The sequence below is a fragment of the Hyaena hyaena genome, unplaced genomic scaffold, assembly GCF_003009895.1.
Source record: "Hyaena hyaena isolate Hyena2069 unplaced genomic scaffold, ASM300989v1 scaffold_421, whole genome shotgun sequence".
Taxonomy (NCBI): domain Eukaryota; kingdom Metazoa; phylum Chordata; class Mammalia; order Carnivora; family Hyaenidae; genus Hyaena; species Hyaena hyaena.
The window spans coordinates 301,953-316,380 of NW_024081057.1; the positions used below are offsets into that span (position 1 = coordinate 301,953).

The window sequence follows — 14,428 nt, forward strand, 5'->3', positions numbered from 1 at the left end:
TGGGATTAGAGAGTAAGGCAGCAGCCATATTGTGAATTAATGTGTAGGTCTTTGTCAGGGGCTTGGGAGTTACCCTAAGAGCACTGGGGAATGCCCTTCAGATCTGTATTTAGAAAAATGGATCTGACAGCTACAGTCAGGCTTGTGTGGGGCAGGTGGGGTGGGGAGTTGGGAGATCAGTAGGTGTCTCCCTGTACATGAATCCTGGGGTGGATGTGCACCCTGTGAAGGGGACAGCCTGGCTGCAGATAAGAGGAAGAGGTGAGGTGATTTCCTGATTTCTGGCCTGGACAGTGGGTTGGATAGATGGTCCTCGCTTTGACAGGACCTGTCTCCTGTAGAGAGAGCAATTTCTCAGCCTGTACAGACCTCAGGTTCTGAGCAAAGCAGAAGTCCCTGAAGCTCAGGTCAGCCTCATTCTATTGGTCAGAGCAAGGCAACAGCCAGCCCAGATTCGATGTGGCTGGCAACTACATGAATATAGAGAAGCGTGAGTCACAGGGGCCACTTTGTCATAATCTACCACCATATGCAAGTAACAGGCAGGAAGCAAGAGCAAGAGCAAGGCCCAAAGCCAAATGCACTTGCCACTTGATGAATTGATGAGTTTCTTTGCAGCCCGGGGAATTCCTCTGTGCCAGAGATAGAACTGGGTCATGTGATTACCCTTAGCTCCAAGGAATTCTGGGAACCTGAATATTTTAACTTGAGCACATTGCAATTTCCTACAGAACCTGAATTTTCAGCCAGGAAGAAGGAGAGAATGGCACTTGAGGATGGTAACAGGCAGAATGTTGTATAGAAGCCTTGGAGGGGTAGGGAGGAAATAATGGCTGCTGAGCCCCTTTATAGCAGAGAAATCACACTCAGCACTTTTCATACATCCCCTCAGAAGAAAATGGAGAATCTGGTTTTGTAGGTCAGGGGTGGGGCCCAAATGTGCATCTCTAACAAGCGTCCTGGGGGTGCTGACACTGCGGAAGGAAAGCCACATTTTGAGTGGCCCAGAACCAGGGTACACTGAAGAAACAAGCAACCCCCAAATCTCAGCGGATTAAATGGCAAAGGCTTGTTTTGTACTCATGCCACATGTTCATTGTGTGTTTCTGTGGCTTTCCTGCACTGGTGACCAGGCCGGAGGGAAAGACGTTGTGGCAAAGCACCAACTGGCTCTTATACCAGGCATTCCAGTTGAGTGGCCATGATCACCATCAGGTGGGGAGGAGAAGCTGTATTGGAGAATAATACTGCAGATTACCACAGCCTTCACCAAAGCAGTGGGATTTGAGCTGATGGGGCTTTGAGGGATGAACAAGGGCTTATCCTATAGAGCAGGTGGGGAGAACATTCCAGGCTGAGGGCACACCATAAATAACTACCATCGCCTGAACACCTGTTATGTGCCAGAAGCTTTCAGACTGTTTCCTAATTGGCTCTCACAAGAACCTAAGATATTTTTAGTCATTTTTATAAAAGAGGAGACTGAAGGTCTGACATCAGCTCAGCTGCTTGCTGAGGGTCACAGGGCCAGAAAGTAGGAGCCCAGGAAATCAAACCCAATGTCTGGGGCTTTCCCTTCCATGCCACAGTGGACAAGTGGAGGCACGTGGCTGTGCAGGGTGTTTGCAGAATCTGTATGCTGCTGCTGTTTCCCTGGAAATGGTCCCAACGTCTAGAGGATATTTTTTTATTAAAGAAATTTTAACATTTATTTTTGAGAGAGAGAGAGAGAGAGAGAGAGGCAGAGACAGAGAGAGTGCGAGCAGGGGAGGGCAGAGAAAGAGGGGGACAAAGAATCCGAAGCAGGCTTCAGGCTCTGAGCTATCAGCACAGAGCCTGACGAGCTCAGAGCCTGACGCAGGGCTCAAGCTCACAAACTGCGAGACCATGATCTGAGCCGAAGTTGGATCTTTAACTGACTGAGCCACCCAGATGCCCCTAGGGATTTTTAAAAAAACTTTTATTTGAGAGAGAGATAGAGACAGAGACAGAGACAGACAGAGAAACAGAGAGAAAGTGAATCCTAAGCAGGCTGCACACTCTGTGTAGAGCTCGATGTGAGCCTCGATTCCGTGACCCTAGTATCATGATCTGAGCTGAAATCAAGAAGCAGACACTCAACCGAGCCTCCCAGGCACCCCAAGGATTTTGTTTTTGTTTTTCAAGGAGGGATCACAGATTGTAACTTTTATTATGGTAAACATAAAACTTACCATGTTACCCATTTGTAAGTCTACAGTTCAGTGGCATTAAGTACATTCCCACTGTTGTGCAATGACTGCCACCGTCCACCTGCAGAACTTTTTCATCTTGCGAAACTGAAATTGGGCCCAGTGAGCACTAATGCCCCCTTCTCCCTCTCCCCCGGCCCCTGGCAACCACCATTCTACTTTCTGCCTTTATGATTTTGATGACTCTAGAAGCTTGCTCTGGTGTGTCCAGCTTCTCACTGAGCACAGAGCTTCACTGCTCACCTTGTGGTAGTAATCCTGAAACATTATTCCTTTATATGGCTGAATAATGTTCCATTTTATGTATGTACCCCATTCTTATCCATTCACCTGCTGATGGATGTTTGGATTGTTTCCACCTTTTTGGAGGGTATGCTGCTATACACGTGTGTGCAAATATCTCTTTGAGTCCCTGCTTTTGAATTCTTTTGTGTATGCACCCAGAAGTGGGGCAGCTGGGTCCAGAGGAATTTTTAACATAAAGGACTGTATATGGGCCAGAGGTGCCGATGGGCTTTGTTGGGGTGCAGAGAAAATGCAGCGCGCCAGCACCGTAGAGGAGGCCAAGCCCCACCAGGCAACCCCAGCCCCCTCACTGCGCCCGCACAGGCGGGAGAGCCCCGTGCTACACCACCCAGGCGCAGGGAGGCTCTCTGCCTGGTTATTTAACTGTCTTGCAGGCCTAGAAGTGATCGGGAGTCGGAATGCCCTGGAGGGAGAACAGCCATTAACCCCTCTGAGACTCCCTTTCCCTCATCTATCAAACCAAGGCAGTGGTATTCTCCTGTCTACCTTGCAAATTGTCGGGAGGTTCCAAATGAACATGAGACTGTGAGAGACGCGGAGCGGCTGCAGCCTGCTGTAGACCCACCACCCCTGCCCCGGCTGCCCTCCAGACACCTCCCACCCCGTGCTGGGTCAAACAGGGGCACTGCAGGGGTTCTGTCTGGGAAGGCAGAGGCGCCTCTGGGGCCATTTCAATAAGGCCAGGAGAGCCCTACGGCTGGGAGCTAGAAAGAAGACGGCAGAGGCAAGAACGCTCCCTGGCGACAGTTCCAGGGCAGTGGTTCTCAATCTGGGGCAGGTCGGAGAAGCCCCAGAGGGCTCATTAAGACACGGGGGTTGGGGGGGGCACTCCAAAGATTCTAATTCTGGAAGTCCAGGGTGGGGTCCAAGAGTCTGCATCTCTGCAAGTTCTTGGGGATGCTGATACTGCTGGTCTGGGACTGCTCTAGAAAATGGAAGAGGAAAAGCTGCTCATTTGGGGACCACGGACACGAGACCCTCCACCCCTCCCAGCCTCTTCCCTCCCTTTCTGGTCCAACACTTAATATTAGAGTGCAGGGTCTGGGCTAGGCTGACCAGATGGTTGTTGGCTGCTGAGGGCCCCAGGCCTGTGGTGTGACCGGATGTGGAGGAGTCAGTGAGTCAGATCGCCAGCGGAGGGAAAATACCGTGTTCCAGGCGATGGGCCAGGGCGACCTTCCAGGCTCCGTAAGAGCCCAGGGCGTTGTGCAAAGCCGGGACAGCCTTCCCCTGGGGTCGGGTGGTCCCCAGGCAGCAGGACACTGGGACAGACAGCTGATAGAGTGCTGTGCCAGGCCCACGAGCCCGGCCCCAAGGCGCTCACCCAGACTAGGCCTTCAGAGACGGGACTGGAAAGCGAGCTGGGAAGTGCAGTGACCAGGGGCAGAAGTCCTGTGGCCACTTGGGAGCAGCCAGCCCTCAGCCCTTAGATGGCCAAGCCGTTAGATTTGCCCCTTCGTTAGACTTGCTCCAAAGTCCTAGTGTCTCACTCGTGACCCATGGTGAAGCCTACAGTCCACCTTCCCATGGGCTCGTCCACCAGACTTGTGTGGGCCTTTTCCTCCCTTCCCTAACCTGGGCCTCATTTCTCAGGGCCCCTATTTGTTTTCAGGGAGATCACTAACCTGCCTGATAATGGAATCTAAGACTTGTCACCTGTGCCATCAGAACCTGATGAAAATGCCAGGAGGTGCACTGTGTAAAGATGCAGCTCCAAGAAGGACATCAGCCCCAGGCATCTTTGTCAGGAGTGGATCTGCCTCGAGGGCACTGCTTTCACATTTTCTAAATCTACTTCTTCAACCACGCAATGGGGCCAATGGGACACCAAGTGCAGGGAGTCAGGGGAGATACTAACAGAAGTTCTCTGCAGCGAAGCGTCAGCCTCGAGGTTCTGAGAGTCCCTCTGGTAATGCACAACAGGTGAGGCCCTCATGACGTTTTCTCAAACTCTTCAAAATGTACTTCTACTTTTATTTGGGTCACAGATTGGGGTTCTTAGTTCTTCACGGTGAAGGAGATCTCCACACCTGTAACGGGGCTGTAACGGGGCCAGAGACGCTATGTAGGAGCCCTGGGCTCTCTGTGCACTGCTCCCGACTTCTGGGAATTTTGTTACCGCGGTCCCTCCAGCACTGTGGAGACACAGTCATGGGTCTACTTCTTCTTCTTAGTCACCCCCCCTTTTTTTTTTTTTACAAACAGTTTATTGTCAAATTAGTTCCCACATAACACTCAGTGCTCATCCCCACAAGTGCCCTCCTCCATGCCCATCCCTCCTCCCCCCCACATCCATCAGTCCTCAGTTTTTGTCAGCATTCAAGAGTCTCTCATGGTTTGCCTCTCCCCCTTTCCCCCACCATTTCCCCCCTTCTTCTCCCCCATGGTCCTCAGTTAAGTTCCTCCTAATCCTCCTATACGTGCGAACATATGGTATTTGTCCTTCTCTGCCTGACTTATTTCACTAAGCATAATACCCTCAAGGTCCATCCATGTTGCTACACATGGCCAGATTTCATTCTTTCTCATTGCCATGTAGTATTCCATGGTATAGATAAACCACATCTTCTTGATCCATTCGTCCGTTGATGGACCTTAGTCCCCCTTTCAATCTATGTACCTCAGAAGATGCTCCAGCTGCCCCAACTAAAATCTAGGGGTGAGCATGGTCCAGTGTGGCCTGCAGCTAACTTGCTTAACCACAGTGTGGGTTCTGCACTAAACTCTGGGCCTGTAGGATCTCGTTCATTTCACTTTGGGGAGAAAGTATTTAATGCGGATGACAAAAGGTTATCTATTTCCAGGCTTGGGGAGGCGGAGGGACACAGTCAGGATATTTACGTTGGCACGTGTCTTCCAGGCATTCATTCCTAGCCTTGCTCGAGGGGAGTCACCTGAGCAGCCCAGGTGAGCGGGGGGTGGAGCTCAGCCCTGCTCCCTGTCACGGGGTTGTGGCCTTTCACCGGGCCTGGGAACAGACCAGAGCTATATGGAGTTCTGGACTGAATGGAGCTCCCGGATTACCATCATGGAGTGAGGAGGGCATGCTGCTTAGAGCTTGGGGTATAGTCTTCACTGAAGGGCTTGAGTTCCACATGGCAACTTCTCACAGAATTTCTTCTAGGAAAGACTTGCTGGGCAAGTGTCCCCTCCTCCTGTGCCCCTGCAGGTGTGTTACCAGCAGGAACTTCTAAGTTGAACAAGCAGCTTCCGTAATGTGCTGGGCTGGGAGGCCACTGTGGGCCTCTTGCTTTCTGCCTGGAAGCATCACGCCTTTTCTGTGCTGAACCCCAGGTAGAACAGAGTGAGGCATCCTTTGGCCTCCACTCTATCATTGTGGACATCTACCATGGCTCTATGACTGCTTTATCTCACACACCCTCCACTTTTTGAGGGCAGGGATCAGATCTTAAGATCTAAGTGGTGAAACTTGGCATCAGTGACTCACTCACTGAGACGTAATGACACAGAAAGTGAATGACTGTGACTTGCAATATAGGGCTTAATTCTAAGTCAGTTGCTAACCTGCTGCAATTCAGACTCTTCCTGGAGATCTTCCAATGTGCAGGCCACCCTCCAGGACTCATGAAAACAATCTCTGTGAGAGCGCCCTGGAATCAGTTTTTACAAAGTCTCCCAGGTGTTCTACCCCTGATACTACATTACCTGTTGACTAACATGGATTTAAATAAATTATCAGAAGAAGAAAAAAAAAAGCTTCCCACATGGTCTGAATGTGCAGAATTGAGAACCTCTGTTCTAAATAGACCCAGGCAAAAAGGTGTGCTTGATGGTGTTAAGAATTTAAAATTTTTGACGGTAGCTATTCTGGTGGCTGTGGTTGAAGAACTCCATGTAAACGAGGCAGGGGAGAGAAAATTGCACTGTGGTTGGGAGACCTGTGGAGGGCCCAGCAATTCCACCTGAACCGCGGTGACTGCCCTACCCACCCTGCCCCATTCAGAAGTCTGAAAGACTTGTCACCTAACTGGGCTTAAGGACCAGTCTTTCCTATTTCAGGAGTATTTTCTAGAGTCCTAAAGCCCCCAATTCAATCATAAACTAAAATTTTAAGATTGGCAAGCAACAGAGAAACACTTAAGTGTTAACTTAAGTCTGTGTGGATGCAGACCACCTAAGGGCCCCAACATCTGACTGACTGATTTAGAGTGTACACGTGCACACACTTGCACAGGCAGGGGAGAGGGAGAGAGAGAATCCCAAGCAGGCTCCATGCCCAGTGCAGAATCCAGTGCGGGGCTTGATCTCATGACTTTCAGATCATGACCTGAGCCGACATCAAGAGTTGGACGCCTAACAGACGAGGCACCCAGGCGTCCTGCAACATCTGATTAGATCGGGTCACAACAGCTACTATATATAACAGAAGAGGAAATAACATATCAGCAGGGGTGTGAAGAAGTCAGAACTCTTGTGAGCTGTTGGTGGGAATGTAAAATGGTACAGACGCTGTGGAAAATAGTATGGCAGCTTCTCAAAACCTTAAAAATAGAACTGCCATATGATCCGACAATTCCTCTTCTGGGTCTAAACCCTAAAACTAGAAGCAAGAACTCTAGGAGACTTCTACATCTATGTTCATAGCAGCGTTATTTACAAGAGCCAAAAGGCAGAAGCAATCCAAGTATCCACTGATGGGTGAATGGAAAAACAAGATATACATACAGCGAAATGTTATTATTCAGCATTAAAAAGGAAGGAAGTTCGGACACATGCTACAACACAGACGACATTATGGTAAGTCAAATAAGCCAACCACAAAAGGGCAAATACTGTACCATGCACTTATATGAGGTACTAGTCAAACATAGCAAGTAGAACGGTGGCTGTGAGGGGCAAGTGGTCACCAGAGGAATAGGGAGTCCATGTTTAAGGGTGACAGAGTTTTAGTTTTGCCAAGAGGAAGCCGTGTGTGGATGGCGGATGGCGCTGTTAACTTAACAATGTTAATCACTTAATGCCACTGAACTACATAATTAAAAATGGTTAAGAGGGAAAATTTTATGTTACTTTACCAAGATTAAAACAACCCAGAGCCTTTGTCTGGGAGGGGCGCACATGAAGGAGACAACCTTTCTGGGAAGTGGTTTATCAGAGTTACGGGTTAAAAGAGTCCTGACAGAGCAGTGAGGCCTAGGAGGGGCCCACCTATGTTTTGTACGTATATTTTGGGATGAGGACCATGGAGAGAAAGGACTAAGATCTAGGCTGGGAATGGGATGAGGTGCTTCACCTACCCCTCAATTTTCTTCCTGATTCAGACAGAAAATGTCAAAGACTCACGGGGGGTACTTGTGAGAATGCTGGTAGTGTTTTCTATGACAACCCAAAGAAGAAAGGTTAAAAAGAAGTGAAGTTATAAGCAAGTGGACAGGATGTGGACACAGGAAGGGGTGAAGCGGGGTGACATCCAAGAGCAGTGGCTGGCTCTAGCACCTCAGAGTCTTCTAAGATTTCAACAGCTTCCATGAAGTTTGTGAACCCTGCCAATCACTCTCCATTCCACTTTGATTGATTATGTACCATGATCTATTCTCTTCATCAAATGTGGGCCGGACCTACTTGTGGTGCTTTCCAAAAAAACAAGAGTGCCCTCAGAGCATTTACAATACACAGAATATTCTCAAGAATGCACCACCCTAGGGGCACCTGGTTAAGTGTCTGACTCTTAATCTCAGCTCAGGTCATGATGTCATAGCTGTGAGCTCGAGCCACACTTTGGGTGAGCCTCACTTTTCTCTCTCTCTGCCCCTCATGGGATTCTCTCTCTCTGCCACTTGCTCACTTGCGCCCTCTCTCCTCCAGCGCAAAAGAATATGCCATCTTAAATTGCAAAAAAGGGCCCCCAAGGAGGCTTCCGACAGAAGCAGGGAGCGTGTGATGCCCTAAGGGGATCCAGAGGATTCCTGGCCCACCATGATGTGCAAGCTCTGGAATGTCTGCTTACAAAGCAGGTGTATCCTGGGAAAGAAACACATGGGAAACACAGGTGTCCAGGAAATGCATGGAAGGATGGGCAGGGGACCATCACCTCACCTCCCAAGACAAGTGAAGAGTCTAACTTCAGGGGTGCCTGGGTGGCTCAGTCAGTTAAGTGTCCAACGTCAGCTCAGGTCATGATCTCACGGTTCCTGGGTTCGAGCCCTGCATCGAGCTCTGTGCTGATAGCTAGCTCAGAGCCTGGAGCCTGCTTCAGATTCTGTGTCTCCCTCTCTCTCTGACCCTCCCCTGCTCACGCTGTCTTTCTCTCTCTCAGAAATAAATAAAACATTAAAAAAAACTTAAAAAAAAAAAAAAAAGAGTCTAACTTCAGTGTGCATGGTCCATGCCCTGGCTACATTCTGGGCTGGCTCTTTCCCTTTCGTACATTCAGCGCCTGGTTGGGGCTGAGCCACAGAACTTACTCGCTTTAAGCTGAGCTGTGGGGCCATGTGACCATGCGCTTGCTTGTCCAGCAGGTTACCTTGTGACCACCTGAGGACCCTCTCCCACAATTCTAGCATGAGTGGAAACCATCAAGTAGTGAATCGGCCCACACCCCTGAGAACACACGCCTTAACCTGTGGCACAGGATTCCACTGTGGCCGTTCTTCCTGTGTCCCTCAGAAGCGGTGCTGATTCCTCTGTACCCAAGCCCTAGTAAACCACTTCTGCCATGTTCCCCAGCGTGGGCATAGGAGGCAAAGGCCAGACCCATCACATGTCTGGAGGAGCTCCCCGATAAGGCCTCCCTTCCCACCCAACACACAAAGGTCCTTCCCACTAGCTTCCACTCTTCTGGTTGTGGGGCCAGAAGCTGGCTCGGGAAAGGGGGACACAGCAGGGGCTGAGCTCTCCCCCACATCCTCTAACAAGAACAGAAGGGACCAAGATGGGACTGCGCTGAGAAATTCCAGTCCTGGGCTCTCAAATCACAAATGTAGAAACCACAAACCAAGGGAAAAAACAAAAAACCCCAAGTCTTTAAAAAAAATTTTTTTTCTCCTCCCAATAGCTAGTTCCAGTGATGTTTATTACTCAGCCTGAGTTGGAATAACATTAGACAAAAATAGAAACAGCCTCTGGGTTTACAAAGTCTTTGTACAAGTCCTCTGACTTTTCTGTTCATGCCAGGGCCCCCTGCTGTGGTGCCAGAGGTCGGGTGGGGGTGGGGCTGGACGGCCCAGATGAAGCAGGGCCCGCAGAGAGGGATGCAGGCCTCCACGATGGGCTGAGAGCAGTGCCAGGAAAGATAAGGCAGGCAACTTGTCCAAACAGCTCGGCTGGCGACTTGGGGCTCTACGTGTGGGGCTGAGCTGCTGGGGCGCTGCCCCGGGTATAGAGGTTGGGTGGGCAGAGGTGTGGGCGTGGCCCAGGCAAAGGATTGTGGGTAGACTATATGGGACCTGTGCCCCTAGGAACCGGTGCAGCTGGGAGGGGCAGGCCATGGGGCAGCAGGCTCCAGGTTCCTGCTCTGCCAGAGCCCTCGGGAAACCTCCTTGCAGTCACTGGCTGCTCACAGCCAACAGGACGTCACCTCCTTGCTCCAGAGGTGGCACACAGAGGAAGGCCTGGCCACTCGGTGAACCTCATTCATGGTGTGAGATGGGGAAAGGCAAGGACAAGGAAGGCTGCCGCTTTCCGGGTGAGGCTGGTCGAGCACAAAGGCCGGCTGCTTTTCGGACCCCCCACATCCCTGCTGTGCCCTACTTGGTCACTTTGAACCATCTTGGGCTCTGTCCTCAGGCCTCTCAAGTGAGTGGCAGGTCAGGCCCTCACCTTGGTCCTCCTGGCCGTCCTGAGCAAGGCAGATGGTGCTGTGGTGGCCACTATCTCAGGGGCTGCTTGAGCTCGAACAGGCCTGTCCCGCCTCTGACGACTTTCCCAACCACGATGCAGGCTGAAGGGGACCTCAGCTCATCATGTGATCCTGGGAAACACAAGAGCTCATTAGATGGTTGAGGGAGAAGTTGGGGGTGATGTAAGAGGACTGGGTGGGGTGGGTGGCTGAGAAGATGGGCCACCTCAGAGGCCAGCACGAGGCTGAGTCCTAGAGGCTGATGAGGTTATGCAAGAGAGCACTGCTTGTAGAAAGAGGAAGGCCTTTCTCCTTTTCCTTCAAAAGGCAGACACAGACTTCCCAGCTACTGCCCACCCTCCCCAGCTGCTTCCACAGTGGGATTCCAGCATCTCACTTGTGTGGAAGGTGTGTGGAAAGGTGCCCGAGGGACAAGCCTATTGGCCCAGAGCTCATTTAGGAGAGGGAAGGCCAAGGGCACTTGCCCATGCACTGACCCATCATGGTGGCCTGCTTCAGAAACTGGAAGCTGGTTTCAAATGTCATTTGCTGCAGAGGGGAGGAGTTGGACCGGATCCCAAAGCGATTCAACGGCTTGTACACACCCTCGAAGCACATATAGTCGGCGACCAGGGAGAGATGGCGGGGATCGACCTCAATGCCTGTCACATTGGCAACAACATCAGGAAGGATTATACGATGACAAGGTGACAGTTGGGGCAACGTCACCTGACACAAGCCAGGACATAAGCTCAGATGTCAGACCCCAGGGCTCCACTTTCAGCTCCATCACCTACTCACTCGGCAACTTAACCCCTAACCTCAGCTGGGCAGCCCCCTACCCCCGTTCCAGGCCACATCAGCCCAGCCCACTCTCCACTTCTGTCCAGTAGCCCAGGAAATAGACTCCAGACTTGCAGGACACGAGAACTTCACAGCATAGTTTTACTTGGGACCCAAACCCCTGAAGGTAGGCAGGCTGGGCCCATTCATCAGACAGGGGCTTCTTCAGAGGCCAGAGGAGAAACAAGTAGGGAGGCCCCAGTGATGGTACTGAAACTTCCTCTCCCTGGTCACTCTCAGGGTCTCCCATAGGCCACACGCTCACTGTACCCATGTTTTGGTCCCGTACAGAGCTGGCCTGACTTGCTGGGATCTTCTGAGTGCTGTCTGTGGCTCCTCTTACCGTACACGGCAAACACATCCTTGATCTCCTTCTCGATCACCCGCAGTGCGGCCTCGATGCCGTACGTGCTGGCCATGGCGTGGATGTCATTGGAATAGAGGCGGCGTAAGTCCAGAACCTAGGAAAGGGGGGAGAGACTGAGTACAGGGACCTGGCCCTCTGCTCCCTTCTGCGGGCATGATCCACCCTGGCTAAGCTCGCTCCCCATCCGGTAGTCAAGCAGAGCCGACGACAAAGTGATTGAAAGATGGCCCATGAGTAGCGAAAGGAGAGAGTGAGGCAGAGCTGCAGGTTGGCCAGAAAAAGGATTTTTTATTTGTTTATTTAACAGACAGACCTGTCCCCTATCTGTCCCCTAGGATGGAGGCTTCCTGTGGTAGGCGAGGGACATTCTCCAGCAGAGACACTTAGACCCCTCCACAGGGCACCCAGGGCAGTGCAGGGCAGCTCCACAGGGGCCCAGCTCGTCAGGGGCCCGAGATGGCTCTGTACTAGGGCAGCTCCTCCCCATAGGAGACTGTGGAGACCTTGGTCTTGTTGAAACAAACCCCCTGAGCATGACGGAGTTTGCCCTTTTGATGGCTGGCTCTCAGGAGGTACGGGCCCACCCTAACCTGTCCCTGGGAGGCAACCGGGGAAAGGCTCCAGGGAGCAGGGGCCTCTGCAAGGCAGCTGCTGGAGGAGAAGTGCTCCAGGTAGGGAGAGCTTTGTCAGCTGGGTGCACATGGGGAGGGCGGTGGGCTACAGAGGTCCTGGCACCTCAGTATTCTCTGGGGAAACACTTGTGCCCAGGGGTTGAGAGCCTCTCAGAAGGTTCTGGGAGACACTATGAAGCAGAAAAATGAACAAACAGCTCAGAAGGACGACAGACCTGCTGGTGGAGCAGGCGGGGCACAGCACACAGGCCTCTGCCGGCACCAGGCACTGGCAGGCTGGTCTGGGCCACCTCTGCTCCCAGGGCCACCTTTACCAGGTAAAATGGGCAGCTCCCGGGCCAGCAACTTCACAAACTGTATCTCACAAATCTATTCTGGGGACGTATCAATTTCAAGGAAGAAAAATTTAGAGCCAAATTAGTCCAAGAAAGCTTGGGTTAGATAAAGTTCTTGCAAGTCTTAACGAGACTAACGTGCATGGGGCATCCCAAGACGAGGCCCCGGGTAACGTGGCTGCAGCCTCGCCTCCCCTGGCCAGCCTGAGACAGAGTGAGGACCTGGTCCCGGCCAGCAGACAACCCAGAGAGGGGTGCACACCTCGGCATACTTGAACAGCTCCGGCAGGTTGATTCCTTCTGTGTTTAACACCAGCTCCTTCTCGTTCTTCTTGTTGGTGGTTTCATTCAGGAGGCACCTCGTGATGCCCTTGGTCGCATAGACGACAGCACCCTGGGCCAAGGACACTACCAGGGAGCTCATGTCAAAGTTAATCTTCATCAGAGGGAGCTTGACTGTCACCTGCAAGAGGAGGGAGGGTTGCGTCAGGGGAGGGGCCGCCCCAGGCCCAGAGGAGTAGGCAGAGGCCCCCCGACTGGCTCCCTGGGTGATGCCTTCAAAGCTCACGTAGTAAACACCTTGGCTAGGGGCAGGCAGCCCTGGTGGGGCAGGCTGGGTGGGTCTGTACAGGCGCACACAGGGGGCCTTAACCGACCATGCAGAGCAGCCCTTTCCAGTCACCCAGGTGAAGGGTTCAGCAGTGGAGTGACACCTTCACAGATGCTGGTGAAAATCGTGTCTGCTCAATAGTACCCTCGATAGCCTTTCGATCACCAAAAAGTGTCACACTTGTTTTGGGTGTAACCTGCTCAATGACTCTTATCTACATTGCCGCCTGGGAGCCACTGGACTAGATCAAAGCAAAGGACAAAAACATCAGCCCACGTGTAAGAGTGTAGGCATCCTGACCACCAGCCTTGGAGGGGACGGCGCACCCCGCAGCTGGGAGACCACAGCCCACGGGAGAGGGGAAGCAGTGCGCTTCTGCTTGTCTCCGCAGCCCTGACATCCATTCACTCGGTAGTACGAAGACGAAATGAGGGGGGCTGCTTAGAAGTGCCGCCAGGGCTTGGCCCATCAGACCCTCATACACACACTGTTCTTGAGTCTGAAAGAACGGACCCACTAGGGTTCTGAGTCAGGCGTGTGGGGCAGTGATTTGAGAGGCAGAGGGTCCACGGCAGTCACCAGATCATTTAAGGGGTCTGAGATCATAAGGAGATTGCAACCGACTGCCACCAGCCCCACACGCCACCCGTGCAGACGAGCTGGGCAGCGGGCACTGACCTGGCACCACAGGCTCTCCTCGGTGTCGTACTGGTAGTCCTCTATGAACGGGTGGGACTCGCGCACGGCCTGCACACGGCGCTCCATGGCCTCGGCTCCCTGGGGCTCCTGGCTGTGGGTGGATTTCCGGGGCTGTGCGAGGGGGGCGTTAGGGGCCGAGTCCTCCTCGGGGCCCGAGCCCATCTCTTCATCCTGCTCCTGGGCCTTGGCAGCACCTTCCCCGGGGCCATGCCCTTCCTCCTGCATGTCCTCATCGTCGTTCTCCTCCTCAGCCTCCTCCTCCTCGCTCTCATAATCGACCTGGCAGGGGACAGAGTACAGTCTGTGTCACTGGTCTCTGGCGGCAGAACAGGTGGCCCTGCAGAGGCCCACCGGGCCTCTACCCCACCTGGCTCGCACTGCCTCCTCCTCTCTCCTGTTGGGCCTTCCCCTGGGAATGGCGGCCTCTCAGTCCCCACCCCCAACACTCTTCCGCCCTCCTTGGGCCCTCTCTTGTCCGTCAATTTCCTCAGCCCGTCTAAACTGCCCTTTGTCCCAGCAGCGGTCACGGCAAGACTGGTTTTGGTATATTTTCACTATAAAAAACAAGAGGCAGCCTGACTTAAGCTCCTTACAAAAGCCTCTGGGC

The 14,428-nt window shown here is 52.5% G+C and overlaps 1 protein-coding gene across 1 annotated transcript in view; it reads right to left on the reverse strand.

Moving 5' to 3' along the window:
- Window positions 1-9,551: 9,551 nt before the first annotated feature.
- The window catches only part of POLR1A (RNA polymerase I subunit A), a 75,388-nt gene continuing 70,511 nt past the window's right edge, over window positions 9,552-14,428 (reverse strand). The window contains exons 30-34 of the mRNA XM_039252636.1: window positions 13,801-14,100; window positions 12,775-12,975; window positions 11,522-11,639; window positions 10,833-10,997; window positions 9,552-10,467 (exon numbers count right to left, since the gene is read on the reverse strand). Coding sequence (XP_039108567.1) covers window positions 10,367-10,467; window positions 10,833-10,997; window positions 11,522-11,639; window positions 12,775-12,975; window positions 13,801-14,100 — 885 coding nt within the window. The 3' untranslated portion in view covers window positions 9,552-10,366. The remainder of the gene's footprint in view (window positions 10,468-10,832; window positions 10,998-11,521; window positions 11,640-12,774; window positions 12,976-13,800; window positions 14,101-14,428) is intronic.